The sequence below is a fragment of the Anas platyrhynchos genome, chromosome 4, assembly GCF_047663525.1.
Source record: "Anas platyrhynchos isolate ZD024472 breed Pekin duck chromosome 4, IASCAAS_PekinDuck_T2T, whole genome shotgun sequence".
Classification (NCBI taxonomy): domain Eukaryota; kingdom Metazoa; phylum Chordata; class Aves; order Anseriformes; family Anatidae; genus Anas; species Anas platyrhynchos.
In genome coordinates, this window is record NC_092590.1 from 38,848,227 (window position 1) to 38,874,201 (window position 25,975).

General features: G+C 42.2%; 1 protein-coding gene across 10 annotated transcripts in view; it reads right to left on the bottom strand.

Annotated features, from left to right (window-relative positions):
• The window catches only part of GAB1 (GRB2 associated binding protein 1), a 95,449-nt gene extending 69,474 nt beyond the window's left edge, over positions 1 to 25,975 (bottom strand). Inside the window, exon 1 of one of the 10 annotated variants that reach the window (XM_038177970.2) lies at positions 25,420 to 25,975. In XM_038177970.2, coding sequence (XP_038033898.1) covers positions 25,420 to 25,491 — 72 coding nt within the window. In that variant the 5' untranslated portion in view covers positions 25,492 to 25,975. Of the gene's footprint in view, positions 1 to 9,277; positions 9,388 to 25,419 lie in introns of those variants that run through there. The other 9 variants (XM_038177973.2, XM_038177972.2, XM_038177969.2 and 6 more) reach the window with 9 other exon arrangements.

Genomic DNA, 25,975 nt, shown 5'->3' on the forward strand with positions numbered 1-25,975 from the left:
TTTCCAATAGTTAAGAGAACCTTGATTATTAGCAAAACCCTAACAGGATTTTTTTTCCCCTTCATGTTTTGAGGAGGTACAACTCATAGTTTTGTTTTTTTGTTTGTTCCCCCCCCCCCCCAACTTTCTGTGGTATGTTTTCAAACATCTTCCCTTTTGTTATTATTACACACTTGAGGAGAACTCATACAAGATTATGAAAAATAGCTCTTTCAAAATTGACCAACGCTCTTTCAAGGAAAAGCATATTGAACATAATAAATCCAGTTAGGGTTTCCTCCTTACCACATTTAAAGTCTGAACATCCAAATAAAAACCTGAGATGACAAGCAGAAAGAAATAACAAGTAATAAGTATGTGAACTGGATTATCAAATTATGACACAGAATTCCTGTCAAGGTGATCTCAGTTTTCACATGGTTTTTCACTATTACTTAACTAACTTCTGTAATTTAGACAAAATGCTTGGCTGCAACATTTGTAAAGAAATGGAAGGTAAATACAGAAGCTTTCAAGATGAACCTTGCTGGTATTTCTATTCTACCAGTAATTATCATGTGCGAAAGAACATATGATTTAAAGAAAACCAGCTTGCATGATACACTCATGACTGCACACCTGCACTTATTACACAGATAGTCTACTGACCTTAAACACCAGGTCTGTTGAACTTGACTTTCATCAATGAAACACGGTTCCTTAATGACTTAATGGAGACAGACCATTAGCTTACAAAACAGCGTCGGTTTGTCTAACCAGAAAGAAAGTAAAATTACCCCAGTGGGATAGAAAGTGAGGCTAGTCAGGAGAAGAAAGGAGACAGCAAGTGCAGGAGCGGGACCTGGCTATGCTGAATCAGGCAGGACAAAAGGACCCAACTCATCTGCCCTGTCGCTGCCCCTCTCCCTCTGACTCACCTCACCTCCACGGCTGGTTGGGGTGGTCTCCACAAGCACAGCGCAGTGTCTTCAGCTGCTCTGTTTTAACAGAATCAACACACAGGGGAGAGCAGGAGAACACGGAGCAGGCCACAGGGTGAGCTCGGGCCTGTCACTGCTGCTAGCAGAGAGCTGGAAGCACCCAGCCTCACACAGCATCAACCCTGGAGTGTTACCAGCACTGCTGTGCCACCTGAGGCAGGCCTCGATGTGGCTCAGAACAAAACCAAGAGCCATGTACATGCCTCCTACCCACCAGGTGGTTCTCACTGTCCACAGCCCACAGCCCAGTGACAAAGCACATCAAGGTGCAGCAGCCACAGCAATGAGCACCCCCCCACGAGTGCACCGTGAGCAGGACCTGTGCCTTCACGGTGTAAGGTAAGATGAAAGGGATGGATTTTTTACATGGCCTTGACAGCTTCAAAGTGTGATAAAAACGCACCGAATTCCTGCAATAAATTATCTTGCACATTCTCAACTATTTCCTGAAACACGAGCTGCTCAGTCAAAAACTTAAAGGTCAAATTTGCATCGATAGCCTCGCCAAGAAATTTTCTGAAGAAAAAAAGAGGGGTGGAGGAAAGAACGGAGGAGTGCAGATGTGACAATAAGAAATCACTATCTTCTGTGTTACACGAAATAAAAAGCTGCCTGCAGTGCACAATCAGCCTGAAGAGGTGAGCTATCAGTCTTGTTTTCACCAATATTCTCCCATCTTGAACCCTTTCTAATAATTTAGTCAATGTTACTTGGAAAGCCTTCTTTATTCAAAAAGAGGAAAGGGGGATCACTCACTGCCTCGCTTTTAATCCTTCCTCATACTGCCATGCAGAGATCTTGTTTCCCTTAAGGACACTTCACAGGTACCTCACTGCATCAGGAAAAACTCTTACAGTACACACAAAATGGCCACCTACCATTTTCCACTAATGCAAGCTGCAGCCAAGCATCACTACCCCAAAGTTCAAAGCAAAGCACACTGCTGTTAAGAGAACGATCACTGAAGAGCAGTGTGCTTAATTAAGCAAACACATGAAAAAGTCAAGTGTAAATTCTTATCTATGTACTTTCCAGACATCCAATGAGCCCACATGGATTTTTTAATGCTTCCTTTCAATGAAGAAAAAAGGAGGCACCTGTATCTCCTAGGACCATCACATACCAATAAGAAAATTGGAAAAAAAAAATGTAATTAGTTACAAAGTACAGGGGTATGAGTAATCAGGAATGCATAACATTAAGAGGTCCCACGTTCAACCAGCTGATCCTTCAGTGAGATCATATTCACCTTAAAGCTGATACACCACCACAATCAGACAAAAGAAAAAGCACAACCACATGCTTGCATTATTTTCACACCTCATACACTCAATAAAGCTCTTTAAGAACAAACACTTGAAAAAGTAAGCTGTCTCTTAATGCAGCCTGGCACTACGATTTGCAAAACGAACAGGACTGCATTTAAAGCTGTTACAGACTCAGTGCTAGATTTTCAGTGATCAAACTACAATGAGGTGTGCACAACTGATACCAAAGGAGGAAGACTTCCCAGTAGCACAGCTCCAAGCTGCTAATTCACTTCCCCTCAGCTCCTCCACCCAAGGAAAAACTGCCCTTCCCTCCCCACTGCAGCAGGGGAAGACAAAGAATCCAGCATCTCTTCCACAACTTGCTTCAGCTTTACACATTAACATCACCATTTACTCCTGGGACACAGATTTGGCCTCAAGAAAAAAAAAATTACCATCAGGTGCTGTGATCCACCAGAACACATTACAGAAATTCCCCAAGAGAACCTATTCAGCCCAGCTGACAGTAACCGTAGGTCTGAATGACATATTAAAAAGCAATCAAGCTGATTACATTATGCATCAAAACATGGTTAAGTGGTACAGTTTTGCTGCAATGTTAAAAGAACATCTGATCTTCCTCAGAAGAAACAAGGCTGAATTGTCAAAATACAGGCAAGTAAAAAAAGAACATGAAAGAATAAATGGGAATTTTTGCAGTAGTTATTGGTGTGGGAAGCCCTGTAACACAAGTGAAAGCTTTCCAGAAGCGAAAGGTGAAATGTAGTGACCTTGCCTTAGGCGAGTGGAAGAGATTGTACCATTACAGAATTCGCCTATTCCTCTTTGTTTGTTTGTTTTCTTAGGTGCAAGTTATTCCCGCCACTCCCTTCTCACCAGGTGTAGGTTCACTTGTAAAGCTCCCAGTAAACCACCTCTGCACCCCAGTGCAGCCCGTTCTGCTGTTACAAGACAGCTACTCTCCAAGTCTCTGTATTCCCAGAGCCTTCCCCCCCAAAAAAAGAAGAAAAGTTGCTACCTAAATGAGACACATTCATCAAGTCAGCAGAGAAGGCACCCAGCAGAGATAAGCAGCAGCACAGAAAGGAGTCAGTCTGTAAAGATGCAGCAATTCTTGTTGTACAAAACCATTTTTCTTCAAGTGTCACTCAATAAGACAGCAAAGAGCTCCACTGTGGATGAGCCACATTGCTGCTGCAGACAGAAATTCACAAACACACACGCACCCATAGCAACCACAAACCCCAGGTGGTGGCAGACTTATGGAAGGACCACTTTGTTCCAGAAAAGGGAAGAGAAACTTCAGGAGAAAGTACACTCCATCTGCCTTTCCAAATGCAAAGGCTACACTAGACTCAAACAACAGTTTTTTGAGCCCTCAAAGTTCAACCAAACAGAGATGCATCTGAAGATGCCTGCCAGCCACCACTAAGACATCAACAGCTCCTCAGCAACTGTGACAAAACCTACAAAATGCTGCAGAAGACTTGACATAGTTCTTGCATATCTAATTTGACAAGACAACGTAGTGATTTCAAACACGAGTTCTCCTGTCACTTTTAATTGACCACTTTCCACTTCAACTTCTCCTCCAGGTTTCGGATGTTTGACTAAAGGAAATATTATTAGTTTAAGTAAAAACAGATATATATAGAGAGATGTCAAGTTCGTACAGACTTCTGTGTCCCTTCGCAATAGTACTTTTAATTTCAAATTGCTTTTTCTCTGAAGGCCTAGAAGAACTTGCACAATACTGCCCAGAGAAGCTGTGGATGCCCCATCTCTGGGGTGTTCAAGGCCAGGCTGGATGGGGCTTTGGGCAACCTGATCTAGTAGGAGGCGTTTTATATCACGAACCAACTCATGAAATTCCTTGCAAAACCCCACCCTTACCTCCATGCCAAAAAGTTCACAAATTTGAAATTCTAGCCCCATCCCGGATTAACAATTCACTGCTCTGTCACCAAGTCATATTTCGCAACCAGCCTTTAATGCAGTTGTAGCAGGAATGTCTATAAAATCTTAAGCTGCCAAGACCTGCTCCGATGCTACCACTCCACCGGCTCCCACTCTCATTCATGACTCCAGCGCAGCCTGAAGGCAGAGATACAGGAAAGGGCAACTCTGCCAGAACATCAGGTATTTTCCTGCTACTGCATCAGAGCTGTCTATTGATTTATATCGAAAGATTCACAACATGTCAGTGAGTCTGAAGAGGAATCAATACAGCTGTCGCATTTCATTCTCCCCTCATGAATTAAGGAAAAGGACCCATTGCTTTCAGCTGTTAATCAGAACCCATGACCTGCGTACTCCTGCAAGACACTGCTGATTGTGTAACTTCTGGTGTATACATGCTGTCAATAAACAAATGAAGAGAACTTCCGAAGCACAGCACTGAGTTATAAAAAAGCTTCTCTGCTCTGTGAATATGCAAGTGTCCGTATGGTCTTAAAAACTTCAAATTTTATTCCTGTAGATTATTGTGGGAATGATTGTCAGTAGCAAAGCTGACTTCACAATGTGAGAAGTGAAAGCTGCAAACAACCTAAAAACTAAAGAGCAACAAAGAGCATTTGTTTTTCAGGATTTCCAATTACTTTTTCTTACATGAGAACATGAAATTCAAAGAAGAAAAATTCTGAACAGCAAAGCTATCTGGAAGCCAAGCTCTTAGGAAACAACATGACAAAGGAAGTGTATTTATAGGTCGGCAAAGGGGAAAAAAGTCACTGAAGCAGCTGCATAGTTCTTGCACAGCGGACAAAAAAAAAAAACAATGAAAAAGGAGGAAAAGGTAGGCAAGGGAATCAAGTTTAAAACAAACACTCCAGAACTTAACTTATTCCTTTCTCAAGTTATCTGGAAAGTATTTTTTCCTTTTAAAAAAGTACTACTTTTTTTTTCCTACCTGATCCAGTTTTCATAAGTGCCTTTTCCAGTTTTCATAATTAAACCCATTAAATAAATAATTATACGGCTATGACGCATGTTGCTATGGCAAGGATTGCGATAGCAAAGATTCAAGCTTTTATGACTTCACTGCAAGGTCACATAAAAGACTGTGAACAAGAAAAATGGGTGGTGAAAGAGGTTATTTCCATTAACATCAACGGCAAGGAAAGACACTAAGATGAAGTATGCGTCGTACACTTGAGAGCAGTCTGAAGCGCAAATGTTTCATTTTTCACTCCAGTCTTTGCAACAAGTCACAGAAGGAAGAGAATATGACTAGCTCATCCTTCTGGTTTTGTCTGAAAGCTATGTTAGCACAACAGGGTGAAGAGCCCCAGGGCCACATACATTTATTTGCCCGCTAACCCTGTCAAACACTCTTTTGCCTTTCAAAGCATCCATAAAATACTACAAGACTGTGATCTTTAAAGGGTGCACATTCCTCGCCGGCTACCTTTCAAGTGGTGTTCCAGGCAGATAAACACCAAAGCCTCCCTTCCCATAGGAACACGGGCATCTTCCACGCCCGCAGTTCCCAAGCAGCAAAGCACAAGCCTGCTGCAGGTGAGACCCAGCCAGGCGTGCAAGCAAATCATGCCAGCACCAAGCAGGGACACCCGGGTGGGCCCAGACAGCTGGCCACACACTGCTACACACAGTGACAGTGGGACAAATGCTCAGGTGATGATATCCAGGGTAAAATGTGGCCCCACAGAGCCCTTGGCCAGGGGGAGGGAGCAGCCACCAGTCCCACACTGGATAGGGCTACCGGAGAAGAAAAGAACCTGCCCCCAGATTGCTTACTTGTCCCTCCAGAAAAGCTCCCAAAATAGTTAGAAACCCCTGTACTGCACAGTCACCAAAAGTCATGACTTCTTACGGGAAAAACCTGCACCGACGTGTGTGAGACAAGCTGCCTGTTAGCCAGCAGCTACTCGCAGCACAGCACCGTGTCACTGACCCAACATCAGCTGGCAGGGTCCAAACACCACCACACCTCGCTGAGATGCACAAGCCTGAGTGCAGAATGGAAAGCAGAGCTAAGAAAAAGCAAGATGCCTCAAACCTGTTACTATTTTTACCAGTAAATCTTGTCCTAAAAATATTTGCGTGGGGGAGGAGGAAGAAAGGAGGATTTAAGGGGTGTCAACTCAACTTCTAATCAAATACATACATGTATTTGAAGGCAAATAAACTGCTTTGATGCTGCTTCACAGTGAAGTCTCCCATTTACTATAAAGGACAAGGCAAACAGACTTTCACATTCAGAGAAGAGGTGGGAGATACAAAATTAGAGATGAAGAAAGCACACACTTGTACTGAACTTTCAAAACAAGTTCTTCCAGTTTAGCATTTTTCTTCCTGAACTGACGTAGCATAAATAAGAACCAATGAACTAATGAAATGCAAAGGTTATCCTGAAGCATGAAAGTATTATAATTATGCTGTGCTCTGCTAATTTTAGAAGACGAAGAAGAATGACTACACTATAATAAGTCAAATGTAAATATACAAGGCCATCCACTCACCCATGGTGCACTCAGCTCACACTGTTGGATTCCTCTCTCCTTCTTCTCAATTTAAGGCAGTAAGAAGAGCAAGGCGTTCTTATACCACCTCTCATTTGCTGGATAAACAAATCTGTTCTATTCCAGAGAAAAGTTTACCAGTTACAACCTCCTTAATTTCAAGACTGATTTACCACCTGGAACTTGCCCTACCATGCAGAAATTTTTAAGCCATCAAGAAATTTCACAGCACAATGAAGAACTGCTATGTCTAGCATCTTTGCAGTGCTTCTAAACCCTCATTGGCTTCACTTTCACATCGGGATCCCAGGGGAAAAGCCAGACCCTCATCACTACGCAACTCAGTGAGCTAATGGCAACTGCAGTTTCTTGCCTGACACTCAAAACACTCGGACTGAAAATGGATATAATGAAAAAACTACTGGGAAGCTTCACACAAGGCAGCATATTCCCTTGTAGCCACTGTTTCTAGATGAAAATCACCTGTATGGCCTTAGGAGCCAGTGTTTTGCACAAACCTCTTTCCAATAACACAGATTAAGGTCAGAGAACTACAGTAAAGAACTGAGATACAAACCACAACACATCTTTACAAGAGTACATGCCTACTATCTACATTACCCTAGAAAACTTTAGAGAGTCAGTACTAAGCAAACCATGCCACACATATTAGGAAGACCATCAGAAGACAAAAACCAGCAAACCCCGAGATTACAGAGCTGCGTTTCCTTCCAACTTTTCAGTAGAGCAGGGAATGTATAAAGGAAAAAATAATGTGGAAGTTTTTTGCTTCACTGTAGCTTTATTTTTAGACTTCTGAAGAATTTATCTGTTTTCTTGTTAAAATACTTTTCCTGTGACATTAAAATTAAATATTTTTTATTTTTCTCAAAATAAACATTTCTATGAAAGTTCCTTATGTCAATGTGTGATAAGGAAATATTTCCATTAGATAGCACTTCTGATAGGACCCTGGAAAATTGGAGACTCTTCAGGTTCTTACAGGAATGCAGATGTTACATGCTAGCATTAACAAGGGACCACAAAAAGCAATTCTAAGCACAAAAGGCTTTTACAACAAACCAAATCCTACAGCTGAAGCAGCTCTCATGAGCAAAACTGGCAAAAAAGATTAACTACAGAACTTGGTTCAAAACCAGACTTACTTCATATTAGCAAAAAGTATTTAGCAAAATACTGATCAAGTTACAGTAGTTCTGAATAAGCAGCTTACTTGAAAAATTCTTTACTAAATTTAGCTTCGTATTAACTCATTAAGTTTAGGACTAAAGGACAAAACTTGGAGTGGTACTTTTCCTTGGTATTGAAAGTGTTATCTGAGTGCCTACTACATTCTTCTTACACTAGATCTCAGTGAAAGAAGTTGGCCAAAGAAGTGATAATATATAAAATACCAAAAATATTCGCGTGATGAACTCCAAAAAGCTCACCGGAAGCCCAAGAAGGCAGTGTACTTGGGAAGCTGGGGGAGAAAAAAAAAAATCACCTCACAGCATACAAACTGTCCATCAATGCAAACATTTCTAATTCATTTCATAACAAGCCCAAGGACCAGTGGTGAGAGTTTTCAGTTTCCATTTACCTTCCTTTGGGCCTCTGATCCCTGCCCCTCTGCCTTTGATTTTTTTTCTTTGATTAGCTAAAGATAGTTACAATACATTTTGAGCAAGCTTAATTTCCCACCATATGAAAAAAAAAAAAAAGCGTATCACCATTATGAGGCGTGTCTCAAAAGCACTTAGATTTCATATGCCATGTGTCATACCACAGGGGCATATTTTGTTAATGCTATGTAAGATATTACAGCAGTTCACTTAGCTCTGCAGACTTTTAACCACACTCACCCAACGAGACAGGCGAGTTTGGCTTATACAATACGTAAACAAGCCTTAGAGCAAACATGCAGTAGAACAAGTTGAAACATTGGTTACATTAGTTAAACCTCATTACACCTGAGTAGCCTCTTCATTTCCAGTTATTCCCATTAAGAACACTGCAGGTTAGCAAGATCAGAAAATAACAAGTCATCATCTCCATCCCTCCGCTCCAGGAATCTCTTGCACGGAGAGGTGCAAGAGAACAACTGGGAGAGTAAGCAGTATTTCTGGATCACTTCCAGGTGACTTTTACATCTACATGCAGACAGCTCTATCTATTTCCCCCCAGGCATCTACCACTGGTCATGGCAAAACCAAAATGCATAGGCTGCTTAGTTTTAACACTAGCAACAGCCACCTCTGGTGCCTTGACCTCCCTCGGTACACGCACAGCCCTGAGGTAGCTCCACAACTGCTTCCTCTCCCAGAGCGAGGGGCTTGGACGCGCTGCAGTATCTGGGATACAGAGATCCACTTCTTGGCCAAGCAATCGGTTCAGTTTTCCAATAACTCACTCACAGAGCGTTTTTAAGGTCTGTGAAAACAGCAAGTAGCCCCCGAAGTCCAATCAGTGCCATAAGCGCAGCCCCCAGCCCCACACAGCCCGTCTGGGCCTGGCCCGCCACAGGCCGGGAGACACCTACCTGACAGAGGCTCAGCCCGGGAGAGGCAGCGCAGACACTGAAGGAAGTATTTGAAGACTGAGAAGAAGCTTTTCAGCCCCTTCAGATGAGGCTTCACTCCTTTTTTTTTTTTTTCCTATTAGAACAGTGAGATCATCAAGTGAAAGAAAATTTGGCTTAAAAATTAAAAAATGTTTCATTCTTTCAGGAGTTGGCTTTCATATTTGTGTTTGCTTTCATATCTCAATGGAATTCAAACCACGTGTGCTATTTGGGGCTTTACTGAGGGATGACCACGAAGAAACTTTGCAGCTGATACAGAAGACAGCAGCTTATCTTGGCAGCGCTCCTAACAGAGCGCAGATAATTCCCATGCTCTGCACTTGGTATTCAGTCAATTGTTCCTATGCACTAATTCAATCTGTTTCAGCCTTATGGATCTCTACACAGTCAAAGCCCTAGCTACAGAGGGATTTCTCACTCTACCCATATTATTACTAAATAAGAATCATTTCTTTTCAAGCCTACAACATGCTTTCCAAGCAGAGAGACGAGACCGTTTTCAGTGTAAACTCTCCTCACAGCATAGTCCACAAGCTCCTTCCCTCAGTAGCGTACTAACTCAGAAAGATGGGAGACAGAAGAAAAATGGGGATGTGGTTACTTAAGTCAGTTGCTCTTCAAGGGATTTGTGGCCATTTACCATATTTGTGAAAAAGTTGAAATACGTTTATTGTCATTTTTAAACATGACAAATAACGTGCTAAGTAACATACTCAGAGTAACAACCGTTCTTGTTGTCCAAAACTGAACCTTACCCTTCTCGGCAGGAGTATTTCATGTATGTGTTAAATATCACCTGCAGTTCATCTGTACGCATCATAGGTCAGCCTTAAGTCAGAACTGAATGAGAAAACTCAAGTTCTAATAAACTGGAGAGGACTTAGGGGTGAAATGCTTAACTTACCATGGAGTTAAATAAATAAATCTGCTGGAGCAGACAGGTAAAAAAAAATTATACAAGTCTCTATAAGGACACACTGCAGTTACAAAAGGCTTTGGATACCACCTTCACATCATCTGGATTTCATGCATTTAAGACAAAATTAGTTGTTGCATTTAGAAATGTACAATTTGATTAGCAGGGCTGACAAAAAATGACAGCAACTATAGTTTATATTGTCTGGAAAAAGTCTACATGCCTAATCCAATGACAAGTGCAGGCCATTTCATCTACATATTCCTAGAATGGCCAAGTCGTGTGCAAGAGACTTGGTTGTTAGGAAAACATGGGTATAATTTAAAGTAATGGAGAATGTGAACTGCAAAAACTTCTTACAAGAAAACAGAACATATTAATGTTGCACTAACAAATGGAGTATGATAGCAACATACAGAAAAGAATTCAGAGAAAAGGCAAGATTTAGGAACAGAGAGAATGAAGAAAGTGCCACTGATGTAAAACGTAAGTAAAATGAGCATGGGTACTCATCCAGGGACAGGTCCATACCAACAAAGAGATACACAGTAATGCAGAAGTTGCACTTCCCCAAAAGAAAGTGAGACCAAAATCAAAAAAAAAGCAAAACCTACTATCCTTTAGTGGAAACACTACTCAGGTTACCAGAATAGCAGGCTATAGCATAACAAGGCTATACGGAGGAGCTCAAACAAGCAGGTTTTGACTGCTTCTAAAGTGAATAAAGATGGAAGGAAAAAACACATAAAAAGAACAAACGAACCACTGACATGAGAAACTAGCTTGGAAAAGGTCACCTGTATGCATCTGTAGGAGTCATGAGGAAAGACTGAACCACGTGGAAGCCAAGGTTTCCCAAACATGGAACATACCAGCAGATAGTTTTCTGGGAAGGCTCTTGGCTCTCGATTTTGCTCCCGCCTCCCCCTTACCGATAACCCTCTGGGCATACTGCAAGGCCTGTTTATTTACCCAGGTTTCTGCCTGAAGGACATGGGGATGGGTGTAAAGATTTTTCTGCTAAGAAAGTGAAGAGATCTTTCGTTGGCACATCACTAGTTTATAAATTGTTTTAGTTATTATATAACCACACCAAGAAGTTATAGTAAAAGATTAAAAATGTATACTGTGCTTTGTTATATTTAGAATATATACTCATTTGGACAATGAGACAAGTATTTACTACACTTAATTTAAGTTCAACTTGTTCTAATAATTTAATGAACAATACTTAATTTTTAATCCAAAAGTGTGACAAACAAAGGACTCATTCACTTGGTTGTTATACAGTAAGATAATGCATGCCTAACAGAGCTGGTGTTCAAGCAATGTATTTTTCTTATCATATACAATAATTATCATAAAGTTTCTAAATTGTACTATTCATACGTTAAAGGTTGTTGGTTCTGCCTGATCCTCAAAAGACACCCTTGGGCAAACCTGTGGATTTATCCCTGTAAATCCAAAGCTACAATCCTGCAATTACACCCCTGTATCTGGGACCCTTCTCCACAAGGGAGAGTAAGAAGTTGTAGTTCCTCTAAACTGTAATTACTGTCCAGTAGGATTTAAACACCTAATGGCCTCAATGAACCTTCTTTCAATCAGTCTTTTACCTACAAAGCCAGTAGTAGTTTAGTGATCTGTTAAAAATAATTAATATGTGCGGGATGCTGCACTTCTTCGTGGAAAGCCAAGATTAACACATTAAGTCAACAAATTCTATTTTGAAATAGTTTAATTCTCTACGGAGATGACTGCTTTCCCCAAACGATGCAGACATGTCTGCTGTTGTCTGGGCCAATTCAGAAACTTGTTATTCACTACTTGGTTGATTTCAAAATCAGACTACCCCTTCAGTAGGTTGCAGAGACTATGACATCACGTTTATGATAATTCATTGCACAATTATGGTGGCTACATCCTTGGATTTTATTTCGTGGGAAAGTATGTTTCCACTACAGTCCCAACCATTTTCTTGGCTTACGCCTGCTCTCAGAGTTACAAGTTTTGGTATAGAGCTTAGCATGATTTTTTTTCTTAATGCTATGAAGGTGTTTTATAGCAACTAAAGGCTATATAGTTCAATTACCTAGAGAAATATTTGCATTCTAAATTGACACTTACTGCAATTTCACAAGCAACTCATAGAAGCACTGCTTTAACTATTCGCTAAGAAAAAAAAAATCATAAAACCCTCCAACAGATTTGACTTCAATATTACTTATGACTTCTTCAAGAAAAACACCCAACACCCTTTGAGAAGGCATGACTGTCATCTTCTTAAATGAGCAGTGCCAGTAACAATCATTGCAATTTATTGCAAGATCATAATTTTAAAACTTCAAGTTCAAATTAAAAGATTCACAAACGAATGTGATAATTTATTGACTAGAACTGACAAAATATCACCATGGAACACTACAAGACAACTTAAAGTAATGCAAAAGGTAGTAAAATTGGGATTCATTATTCTTTGTTCAGTGTTATCTTTATTCTAACCAGAAAAACTTCATATTACAAACATAAATTAAAAGGCAATAGTAGACAGGTCCTGTAATACTATAATTACAGGACCCAGCCCTTGCATTTTTGCTTCTGATTCAGCAAAATGTCCACCATGCAGCGTACAAAGGACACACAAGTATTTCCTACATTATTTAACATGGCATTTACTTGAATTTGTACTATTAAGTTCCAAAAACTGCAAAATGCAGGTAGCAAAAGGACAGTAATGAAAACACCTTAAATATGGTTGTTACAGAATTTATTTCCCACATGGTAGAGTGTTTTTAAGAACTAGCTGGCCATCATACTAGAGCAGTGTTATAAACAACATACTGTCATCTATCACACTTGCATTTCTTCTCAGTTCCCAACCATTATTCATTACCCAAACTGCATCCCCAAAATTATTTTTACACTCCAAATACTGAAAATTCAATTCAAGCCCAACCATGGGAATCAAGAACTCCTCCCAGCATTGTGGAAAGAAATCTAGATTCTTTCATTACACGTAGGGAAATAGTGCAAACAGAAGATGATGACAGAAAGAGTAACTCATTCACAACTTCCAAGACGAACTAATAGTTCCAAAATTTCTCTTTGTGAGGAAATCCATCCTTTCTTTTGCTGACTGGAAGAGAATAAATTGCCCGTGAAAAACCTTCTACTCCTGTGCTTATGTAATCCGGCCAGGAGAAGCCGGAACATGAGTTTTTCCATGGCATGTAACAGCAGTGGGGTTTTTTAGGTGTAGGGTGAGGGTAGGTGCTGGTTTTTGGTTTTGCTTCAACCATTTTTTCTGAAATTGGTATAAAACTTAGCTGGAGTAATATTCTATTGCTTTGATTGGCACAGTCTGCCGTTTATATCTTTATTTTTTAAATCATCTGCTTCCCATGCTATATGAAGAGTAGTTAAAAAATCAAGGTAGGTTGTTACATTTAAAAAGAAGAGAATTTCTTTTTCAAGAAAACAATTAGGACATCAGTGTGACATACAAAGTGCTCTTACCTCATCTAGTCTGTCCTTAATAAATCTGACTTATTCACACCTTCTCATTTTAGCAGGAGCAATCAGGGAAGTGAGGATGCAGAGACTGATGGGAAGGTACAAATGGCAAATTGCCATAACAAGAACTGCATCTTTCCTCTGTTGTCTCTGTTTACCATTTTAAACCCATTTAACAGTTCCACATGTAGCTGCAATGTAGGGAGCTGTGCCGCTCAGTACAATATACCACAAAGGTTGTCTACCAAGATTCAAGACAGACCAACAGGGAGTGAGAAAGAGAGAGCAAGAGAGAAGGAGGTGGGAGGCCTCCATGGGTTAGTTTTAGCTTCCATGCTTCATTGTGGACTCAGTCAATCTAAAAATTAAAATAAAATGAAGGCTCTTCACAGCTCAAAAATAATAGGAGTAACAGGAAAAGCGAGGTTGACATCTGTTTTGCAGCTTTGGCAGATACGGCCTAAGAAGTCCAGCAGGCTAATGGAGGCAGACCTTGTGTCCCCAAGTGCCCTGTATTATCTTCTTGTCCTGTGCTAAAATAGGAAAAAAAAAAAAAAAAAAAAAGTGAGCAAAGCCCTACTGTCAGACCAGACAGCGCTGCTCAAAAGTCACTGGTTAAATGACAGACCCCTGCATCTCAGCGCTGTACCTACAAGCAAGGTCTGCGACTGGATAGAAGACTTAACAGCAGCGACAGGAAGACTTGATGCAGTTCTCCCTAGCTGATAACATTTCTAACTTCAGAAGCTTGTAACCCACTGTTTATACCCTGTTATCATGTGCTACCATTCACCTGCTTGTCCTGATCAGCTGAACAGCTACATCAGTTGAGAAAACTAGATAAGCTGCTTACTTCACCCCTCTGCAGCCAGCTGAAGTCTTTGTTTTTCCCCATCTGTACACGAGTGAATTAGCTTCCCAAGCACATTGCCAGGGGGACACCCCCCCACCTCCATAAATACAATTTCAACTTCTGGAGAAGCGCCAGGAGTAAAATGTTTGTTTACTGCAGGCAGGAAGAGCTACCTATGATTCAGACATTAGGAAGTGACAGTAAGGACTAAATTATGCAATTTACAAGTAGGAAAATAAACAGAAAATAGTTGCAACAAGGGGAAGGAGGAGGAAAGGACACGGGAGACAAGTTTTGGATCTTCTCTCACTTGTGCAGGGCTGAAGCGATCATCGCAGCAGGAGGCCCCCCGCAGGATTTCTTCACCTTTCAACCCTTACCCTAGAGCTGCTGGCCAGGGACTTTCCTCCTCAGCACTGAGTAAGAAACATCTGTCCGGCTCGGTCGCCCAGCTGGGAAGGATGGATCACAGTCTTCCCTGTTCCCTAGTTCTTTTAAGCAGTTACATTTCAGAGGGGAAGGCTCCATCCCGCCCTCCCTCTGAACAACAGCCACCAGCAGCAAAGGATTCGAACCACTCCCAAGTGAACATTTTCTCCCTTCTATATCAACCACATCACTAGCGTGAGCAGCATCCATGACACTCAGGTTGGTTTTGCTGCCACTGGGCATCCTGAAGTAACAGAAACCACCATGAAGGAGGTCACCAGAAAGACCTCTGCCACCTTCTCAGCCCGTACCACGCTGCCCGCAATGGGAAGCAACAAGTTGAGAAGAAGGGACCACCGGAAAAAAATGGACACGGGAAAAAGGTGGCCAGAAAGAAGGCTCACATCCCAGCCACCTAAGGAAGCAGGAACGTGCTTTGGCTTTGCTGGACACTGGTAACAGAGGCTGACAGGAAAACCTCTTCCCGTAAGCAGAGCTCAGAAGCACCCCCGCTGGGAACGCTTCTGCCTCGCCAGCAGTCCTTGGAAGCTGTCGGGCATCTCACCAGTGTTGCTAATGACTTTGCACCTCCTCTCCACAGAGTTTTAGATCAGCTCCCAACAGCACATGCCCAGCAAAAAGGTGTAATTATGCGGACTATTACTGCAATTTAAACATGTGCCCATTCCAAGGCCCCAACAGCGAACTGGAAGATTTGAATGAGTCGGCTATGGCTGTACGACACGAAAATGCCACCAAAGAACACTGACAAGTTTAGGTAACGATGATGGTGCCTCATTTATATAATCAGCAAAGACATCCCTGCCATTCTTTATAAATCAGACAATAAATTCCTGTCTTTTTTTTTTTTTATATTATTATTATTTCATCTCAGAGCAGTAGAGATTCACAGAGATGTCAGGTCAAGGAAAAATGCAAAGGAGTGTGAAAAGGCAATTAACTTAGCATTAAAGTACACACCACAGCAGAAAACTCTGCAGTTACTTGTCCTGGGACAAAATTACTCTGGGATGAAACCAAGGCTATGTTTCCCAATTTACACTAATGACTCATTTAAATGCTACTCCTCACTTTATCTCTCTTCCCCTCCCACCCACCCCCCAAAAAGTTTCCCTTCCCAAAACCCCAGGCAAGGAGAAGACAGGTGACAACTTAGAAAGAACCAACTCTGGAGTCTGTGTAAGCATCTTGTCTGCTGATGGACCTTTAATAGCGAACAGCAGCTTAAGTTACTTTTCACCGTGCTGACAAATTTATGTATTTCAACTTGAATTGTGCACACAGGCAACTTTTAGGTCACAACCCAGAACATGACATAACCTCAGCATTGAGCTTTCAGGATGTTTTCTCACTAGATAAGAAACAAGTCATTAGACTGCAAAAAGCACAGCATGATGCAAACTCGCAGTAATAATTGCGTACCATACCTGAGATGACATAAGCACATGCAAGAACCAGAAGATACTGTTGCACTTCATACTTACCCCTGCACTTTTTTTAAAAAAAAAAAAAAAAAAAAAAGTTTTCTCCTGTAGCAACAGAACAGGATTTTGTAAATAAAAAGTTTCTCTAATGCCACCTTGAGAACATCACTCAGTAAAACATATAATTGAAAGAAACATAGCACCACAGACAGAAAAAAAAAAAAAAAAGAAACACGAAAACCCCATGGAGTTATGTAACAAGTGAAATAATCAAAGGGGATAAAGTTCTATTAGTTTGTGGCTTAAATCTCAAATCAAGTTCATACAGATCACTACTTTCTAGGAAAGCTGAATTGCCAGACTGGATCCCACCCCTAACCTACCTCTGACACTTCCGTGTGGCAGAGTGCTCTGCTGCCTAATCTGTTCCAGGTAGGGCAAGCCTCTTCAGACTCAAACTGCAGCGAGTACCCTCTCCTCTTCATTCTTACTACCTCCCTATTATTATTTTTTAATTGAACCATGGAAAGATAAATTGTCCATTCATTTCCTTAAGTCCACACATGAGGACTCAGATATTCTGTCTTAGCTGTTTCTTGACAAGTATACAACACCAATCTGTACCGTATCCACTACAAGCATCAGATAAATAATCCCAACAGTTTTACCTAATATTCTTTTTTCTTCTTAGTGCTTGCTGGGAAAGCGCAGACTTACCGTCTGTATTTCACTACATTTCTACGATTTATATGCTTTGTTTTTTTAATTATAACTGTCAAATTCTGCATATGGCCTTGGACTTGATGAATTATGGCTCATACACTATAGATCTAGCTGTTCCAACAAGCAATCCATCAGAAGTGTCAATCCTCTTCTGCACCACCCCCCCCCCCCCCCAAAAATCAAGCCCAGCTTCTTTACTACATCTGATGCTGTTTAAGAACCTACATGGAAACACAAGTGTCAGAAAACAGTAACAGAAACATGCATTAAGTGTGAACGGGAACATTTGTCTAGCACATTACGTGACTCAGTGCAGTTCTCTATACAAAGAGATGACGACAAACTGACACTATTCCCAGATTTATTTTTTTTTTTATGAATGGCTATCATTCTACTTCAAGTCTTAAAATTCAAAACCTGTTTTTCATTTGATACCATGTACATATCTTCACTTACAGTAACTCTTCCAAGTGCAACGTAATTCTTTTGTGTTGGTCATATCAAAAGTCTATTTGAAGGCAAGGGTATTAACTGTGTTTGAATAGCTTCCTGTATTCTTATTCCATACCCCAAGACTAATCCCATGAACTCCTACTGTCAGCAATAAACACCTACAGGTTTATTTTGCTTTTAAATCCCAAGCCCCAGACAACACAGAAAAATAAACTGAAGTCTGTCTATTTTTGTGTTGTTTTTCTTTTTGCTTTTCTTCTGAGGCAAAAATACCGAAGATCCCGGAAGTAGCTGTAACCCCAGAAGAGAGGAACGTGCTTGCCTGCACCTCTGAAACCCATCGCATTCCTTTTGGGGTGGAGACAGACTTACCCTCAAGGAAGGCAGGCAGCAGATCTGCCATCACCCTGCCCCAAGGCTGGCTGTGCTGGAAAATGGGTGGAGAAGCAGATTCAGTTTGTGACAGCCACTATCTCCACTGCCACGAAGGGTTTATCTGTTGTTGTTTTCACTTATAAAAGAGCAGGACAACCAACATGTGACCAGTTAGCTTGCTGGGAAACTCTAGTGTGGAAAACAAGCAAAGACACGAGGTTGCTTTCCTCCTGCTAGGCAAGGTCATCCACATGTCCTACCGCCATTCCCACCCACCTCTACCTGCAGAGCCACGGGGTAAAACCACAGGGCCCCATCTGCAAACACCAGAACCCCTAATCCAAGTTTACCAGGGTTTGCCAGAAAACCAAAGTTACCTGTTTCAGAAAAAGCAGAGAAGGCAAAGCTTGAGGCTTGCCCCAAATTCTCAAAGAACGTAGCTCCTGAAAATGCATCTTATTTTTTTCAAGTCACACTGCCAGTGAATTGCTGTACCAACAGCAAAACCTTCTCACTTAATTCAGTTCTTGACGTGGGGCCTAAACTCAGCTTTGTCCAGAAGCGACAGACTACTATGCTATCTTGGCACGTTCTTCTAGAAGTGGCACTTCTTCAAGGTATGTTTTTACACGGAATTACTTGTATTATTATGAAGAGATATTATATTTAATAATACACAAGCCATACGGACACAAATGCCTGATTCTTAATTTCATGTTGTAATACCACCAGCTCCAAGACAGACAACTATCACGTTGTCATTTATCCAAAATTGCTGCCATTTACCTGCAAAAAGGAAGGAAAGTACGTCACCATAGCCTCAGGTATTTTGATCCTGAAGTGGTAATTTTGGTGCAAAGAAATGCAGTTAAATACAGTCCTTCCTATATGAGGCTTCGGTTAAAAAAAATAATTAAAAAAATGATGGTTAGAGAGTTCAGCAGTTAATTCAGTCTCTTTCATCTCAGTTAAAGTTAGCTTATGAACACTTCCCTCATGTACACCACTAAGAAGGTAAACACTATAAGTGAGATTATTTTCTACAACTGAAAGTGTGCAGAATGTTCCAAAAAGCTTCAGAAGTTAATCATGAGAAACAAAACTTTTGTTAACAGCTGGAAGCAAGACCAAATACAAGCAGAAAAAACAGACTACGTAACTTTATTAGAAGCCGGTTTTGAAAAACTACAACCAGCATAAAGCTAATACTATTTGTACAACTACAAACACTTTCTAAAGTAAACAAGCCAGAAATCCATAAAAAAGAACTGCAATAGCCTATTCAAGAATTGGTAAAGCAGGAATTACGAATACACAGCACTTTCCTTTTGATCTGGAGATAGCAGAATTTGTTCTTCCCCCATCCCCCCAAAAAGAAAAATGTAGTACTGCCTTAGAAATACTTGTTTGTACATATAAGGATCTTAATTCACATTAGAGCCCCTAGAACAGCAAATTGTATTGGACTAACAATGTTCACCTGTACACAACATACCTGCCTTGACAAGATTATCCTTTTCTGTCTGATCTTTCTGCCTGCCTTGCACAAGTAATTTGCATGACACAAGGTCTGTCCCTCCTAATGAAATACTGCAATTAAATTGCAACAGATTAAATTGCTTCTATTGGCAATAAAGTGTTTAGTCATTGAAGCATGGAAAATTTTAAGGTCAGTTTAAGAAAAAGTACCAAGACATTGTCACTGCAATGCTACAGAAGAGGTTTGGATGAAAATAAGGAGAAAATAGATTTGGGGATGAAACTATAAGGTAATGTAAAATAATATCTTGATTTGATTTGCTCTGTGTAAAAACAAAACTTGCATCCCATCAGTTGTACTCCCCTTCTTGATTTAAGAAAACACTTTACCTAACATAGTTTGGTCAAGTCCATTTTTAGACTAGAAAAAAAGATAAAACTAAAAACACATGAAATACCCTAACCAAAGCTATCTACAATATATGAAATTACTCTTAATTAAGACTGCTACATCTTGAATCACTGATGCTCCTTTCACTTTTTAAGTGAGACTTTCGTTAAAGCCAGGAGCCAAATTTAATGAGAAATAAATATGTTTTAAATGTTTACATGAGATTACATTTGATTCTAGCTGTATGATCCAAAAGCCATGTCAAAAAAGGCTAGCAAAGTTTTTTTTTAAAAAAAAAAAAAAAAACAAAAACAAACACACCCCAGAATTTCTAAGCCATCACATCAAGATTTTAAAATTTTCAGAGGAAAAAAGGACACTGGAAACAGTTTTCTGACTAGCACTCTCCCCTTTCTAAATAGCAGGCTGTTCAATACCAAAACAGGAAAATGGAGGGATTATATCCCATCTGAAAGGTGTCCTCAACAACCAAAAATAACACCACTGCTATGCACACACTGGGGAGTAATAAAGCACTCCAGCGGCCTCCAAAATATATGCTCATTTTGACAGTCAAGGCCTAGACTTTTTAAAACTAAACTGTCCAATAAAAACATTCCTTTTCTCAAGATATCCAATTCACATTTATTTAAGATAGCTGCTTTCTCTAGCATTTTGGCTTACTGAAAGCCTTAGTTGACTGAAAGACAGGCAAAACAAGGTCATCTGCAGCAAACTGAAAGCTAAGTTTATGGTATTTCATGATTTCCTTCGACTTTAATATATACGTTGCCTAAACTCAATGTTCAGCACCGCAAGATTTTGTGCTTACGTGGAATAGCAGATGTTGTGCAGCATCACAGAAAGCTGGAGACAATAATTGGCTTTTCCACTTCCTCCCCCTGCTCCCAGTTAGTCTTCATTGAATTGTAATCCCTTGTGATTAGCTGCACCAAATCTTATTAACCCATCTACCAAGAGAGAACCACGATGAAAGAGTATCCACAGCCTGCTATAGATCCAACTGAGAATGATCTTCAATAACATGAAGTCGGAATTTGAGTATTTCATCATCTCTCAGATCTTCTGGTCTCAAAATAAATGTTACTATCTAACAGAATTAAGAAAAACTGTTCTCATCAAGACATCTTCAGAAATATATGGCTTTTTTCCTGTGTCCAGCAGTTCACACACACTTCAGACTGAAGTAACAGAAACAGCGCTGTTCCTCTTGACTTTCCTACTTGCCCCAGCAACAAGTAAGTGCTCAAACAGTTCAGGTACTAGCTGTCTGACCATCCTCGATAAGAAACATTTAAATTCACAGCATATATCAGTATGGTATATTACATAAAAAAAATCAGACTAACTAGTGGAAGAAAACTGTCTTTCTTCGCAAATCTGCACAGGATAAATACTTGCAGATTGAGTTTTGTGCTGCAGAACTGAGATTTATGCCCAAAGATCAAGCTTGTAAGGTAGGTAACCCCCAAACTTATAACCAAGTCCATTTTAGCACCTTCAGTCAGCACATAAAACAACGCAGCTTCCTTCAATCAGCAACACAAACATTACGTTTACTTGTGCTTTCAAATTCGTGGCTTATGGTTCACTAACTTATGTTTATAAATATCAGAAGGCAAGATACTGGTTCCTGCAGTGTGCACAGAAGAAGGGAAGGGACCGACTTCTGTCCAAGACGTAAGGCTTCTGCACTAACACTTCTGCACTGCTTCCTGCAAGATCTTCACCAACTTCTGCAGGAGGCACAAGTATAATCAAGTTCTGAATACTAAGATGTCACAGAACATTACCTGACTACACTCACCTACCTTGCGTTGACTTGACCACCCAGCTTTACAGGGACAGCACTCGATGTCAAACAAGCTCATCTTGTTGTGTTTTTTGTGTATGTGTGTTCATGCATGTAAATCAACCGGATTCTCAGATTTGCTCACTACGCTGATGCAAGATCACAGAAGGTTTTAACACAAACAGGTGTCTTCCAGAAAATGAGCTTTTGTCATGCACTTCAGCTTCTACCAGATTACAACTGTTCTGCTGAATAAAACATTTCTTAACACCATTACATATCTTAGCACGCTGAAGTATTACTCAAGAGCAAAAAGGTACCTATGTGATTAGTGCCAAAGAGTAAACGCCAAGCAAAACCACAGTAAAATATTCCACTTTTATTACTTCCATACCTACACTGTCTTAAGTATGGGTATGGAAAAAAAAAAAAAACACGCTTAGCTTCAGCTACACCACACTTATATTTAAAAATCACAAAGGCACGAGCTGCTCTTTACCTCAGTAGACACTACAAATCAATTGCATAAAGCAAGCATCAACGCTAAGACCCTAGTTTTAAGCATACTCGGTCGTCCCACAGAGCCCCAGACACCACCCAAACGAAAGCATAGTAGTCCTAGGAGAGAATTAAGAAGACTTACTCCCGTTCACTCAAGTTTTTCTTTCCTTCCTTGCTTTACCAAAGGACAGCTGTGTTTAAATATCTGGTTGCTTCTTAACACTATGACAGTAGAAAATTCTCTGTACTGCTACCACAAAGAACAAGCTATTTTAACTGGTATGTGCAATGCAGCAGAGAACTACAAAGCCAGGGTTTGCAAGTGCTTTTTGAAGTACAAATTGGGATAAAGTGGATTTCCAATTATGTCTTTAAAAATAAGGGAACAAGAGCAGTAAAAGTGCAAGTTGATGACAGTGGGTTAAAACAAGGGCACAGAAGTTCCCAAAATTGAAGGCAACAGAACAAGTTGCAATAGCAAACAATGCAGAAGGTAACAGAAGCCATAAAATATAGCGGTCCTGCATCCCTATGCAGACACAAGTCCTTTCCTGCTACTCGTGGAAGCATTGAACAGGCTGTAGAGACCTGTGCAGGATTTAGCCCCAAAACTCTTTCCCTACTTGTCTCCTAAATCCACATCCTGATCTTGGAGCTACAGTATTCTCCCCCAAAATCTCCTGCTGAAAGCCTATTCCAGCAAAGAAACTGTTCTGAACACCAGCTCCGGGGAACGAACAACAGGTGCAAATGGTTATTGCAAAGTTACTTGCACACCTGAAACACAGGAACATGACATCAAAATATGACTGCTTTGAGGGGGAGAAAATATACATGGCATTAAGGCATATATCCAAGTAAATCTGTTTTTGCCACCTGTAGGCCAGTTTACTTTCTTTTTTTAGCCTCCAAATGATTGCAAGCTAGCTTTAATGCTGTGTCCAACTGTTTCAAACTAAAAATTGAAGTCCCTGTGAAACACATGTCTATGCACTAGCTTCAAAGTGCTCCTTTTCACCCTTCCTAAGAACTGAAGCCATATTTAACTGCAATTTCAGACTTTTTATCTCCCTTCCCAGATGGTAACCTGGATTTGCCCCAACACTTGCATGCAAAATCTAATAGGGCGTGAAGTTACAATTTTCCATATATATATGTGAAAAGTATGCGTTGCAGAAAAGCAGTTTCCTATTGAAATCACTTTCCCATCTTTTCTCCTGGTGCAGTCTCTTGAAATATCACCAGGATAAAATATGGCTTTAAAAACATAGCTTTTCTGTGCCCTAGCAGAAGTTTAGAATTACAGAGAGCAGAAGCCAATGCTTCAATCACTGCACTCAGTTCCAATTTATTTGTCAACTTTCTCTTTGCTTAAAGATTGCGATCACGATGTCAAGGTCATTTTTATGCCTTTAAAAATGAGCGTGACCCTTTAGCCTACAACTGATCGGGCACCGCAGAATAGCAAGAGGAATTTTACTTCAAGTCCTCCTTTAAACACAGTCTCTCCTTTCTCTTACACGGGAGAATACAAGCAGAAAGTCATCTGCGACAGCATGCAAGATTTAAACTTCTGACCTTATGGCCTTGGGTGCACACAGATGTTACACGAAGCCCTGCCAACACAGGCCAACCATATTATCACTGATTCTCTGCCTCCTCAAAAAGTAGATCCCCATTTTAAGTGAAAATTAAGGAACTACTCTTGTAGGACAGGGATCCACCTGACCAACACGACGGCTACTTTTACCCTCAAAGGTTCTGATGCTATTCTGATACAGAAACAGAGCTAGAAATATGCTGAACAGAAAGTCATATGGAAAAAAGCTAAAATATTAGGGAATGATTTACGGCATTGATTTAGGGCAGCCAACTCTCACTTACACTTTCTTCCACTAACAGACAGTGTAACTGTACACGATTTAGGGCTTGAGTGGGAAATTAACTCAAACTTTAAAAACACTAATAGTTTTCCCACTTCTTGCACACTGGTGAAGCGGCATGCTCTGAATACACACTCAGAGGCTCAGCCAAAATACAGCCTGTGTCCGATTCAGCGGGGGAAGCACAGCCCTCCCGTGACCCATCAGGTCATTCTCGTATGTCTGATCCTGTGCCCTTGGCGAGAGCAGGGTTTTTGTCACTGGGAACCGGTGAAGGGGCTATTTTTTTATTATTATTATTTTTAATAACTAACTTTAAGAGCCGATTTCATCAATGCCCTGCCATTTAACAAGTTGCCCACAACAGCTCCTTTCCAAGAAGGGGCCGTGAATCGCCAGCGGACGGAAAGCAGCCGGGCTGCGTTGAGGTTCAGCTCTCAAGCAAAGGCTGAGCTGCCTCCAAACGACGCCGAGCTGCGAGGGCCGTTCCTACTTAAATACCACCCAACGGGCTAAACAAAGACGGAAAGAGAGGAAAAAAAAATAAAAATAAACACATTTTGTACCAATTACACAGATACCATGAGGCTGCGGCGGTGCCAATGGGAAAGGGCTGAGCAGAGCTGACTTCTGGCATCACCCCTGCCTCCTACGTGACTTGACAGCAGCGTCGCCGCCAGCCCCGAGCAGCACCAGCAGCCTGGCCGCTGCCCTGTCACGAAATCTGCCCTCTCAGCAAACACGCTCCATTTTCCTGCGAGCTCCGGCTCGGCTCCGCTAAAATATTTCCTCCTGAGCACCGGCGGGCAGCTGGGGGAAACACGAGGAAAAGGCACTTGGCTTGCAGCTCCCTCCTCCTGCAGGGCTCCGGTCCCAAGGGCAAAGGCTCCCCCGGCCCTGCGGGGAGCGCTCCCGGGGCATCCCCGCCTGGGGGGGCCGCCTGGGGCCGGGGCAGCGGTGTTTAGAGGCAAAAAACCCGAAATATCCCGAGCCCGGAGCCCCGGGGAAGGCGGAAAAACTCCGCCCCTCTCCCCACTCTGCTGGGAAAGGCGATAAAGCCGCGGCAGGGCAGAGCTGACCGCTCGGCGTTTCGAGGGGGAAAGCAGAAAGGAGTTGGGGAAAAAAGAAGAAAAAAGGGAAAGGGAGGGGAGGGAAAGAGAGGGACGGGGGGAGCCCGGCGGGCTGCGGGAGCGGGCGAAAGGCGCCGGGCCCGGCCGGGAGGGACGGGGCGAAGGAGGCCGGGCAGGGCGAGGGGGGACGCGGGGAAGGGGAGAGAAGGGAAGGGAAACGAAGGGAAACGAAGAGAAGGAGGGCGAGGGCACTCACGTAGCGCTTCAACTTCTTCTCCGGTGGCGACTTTCGGAGCCAGCCCGAGCAGACCACCTCCCCGCCGCTCATGGCTGGGCCGCCCGCCCCTCCGCCGGGGCGCTCCTCGTCCTCCTCTTCCTCCTCCTCGTCCTCCTCCTCCGGGCCGGGCCGAGGGAGCCCCGAGACGCGGCGGCAGCGCCGCGCCCGCTCCGGCCTCCTGGGGCTGTGCGGGGCGAGGGAAGGGGAGGGAGGGAAGAAGGGAGAGAGGGAGGGAGGAGGGACGGGGAGCGGCGTGTGTGTGTCTGGCTCTCACGCACAACAAGCGGAGGGGCAGCGGGGCTGAGGCGGGAGGCTCCCCCCTTCCTCCTCCTCCTCCTCCTGCTGGCCCCGGCAGCGGCAGGCAGGCAGACAGGGGCGGCCGCCGCCCCGCCGCAACTTGGGCTCCGCCGTCCCGGGGCAGGATCCAGCCGCCGCCCCGCCTCAGCCGGCGCCGCCCCCCCGGGATCCTCCCGCTGGGGGCTCCCCCTCTCCTTCCACTCCCCTCGCTCAGCGGCTCCGCGAGCTGGGCTGGGCT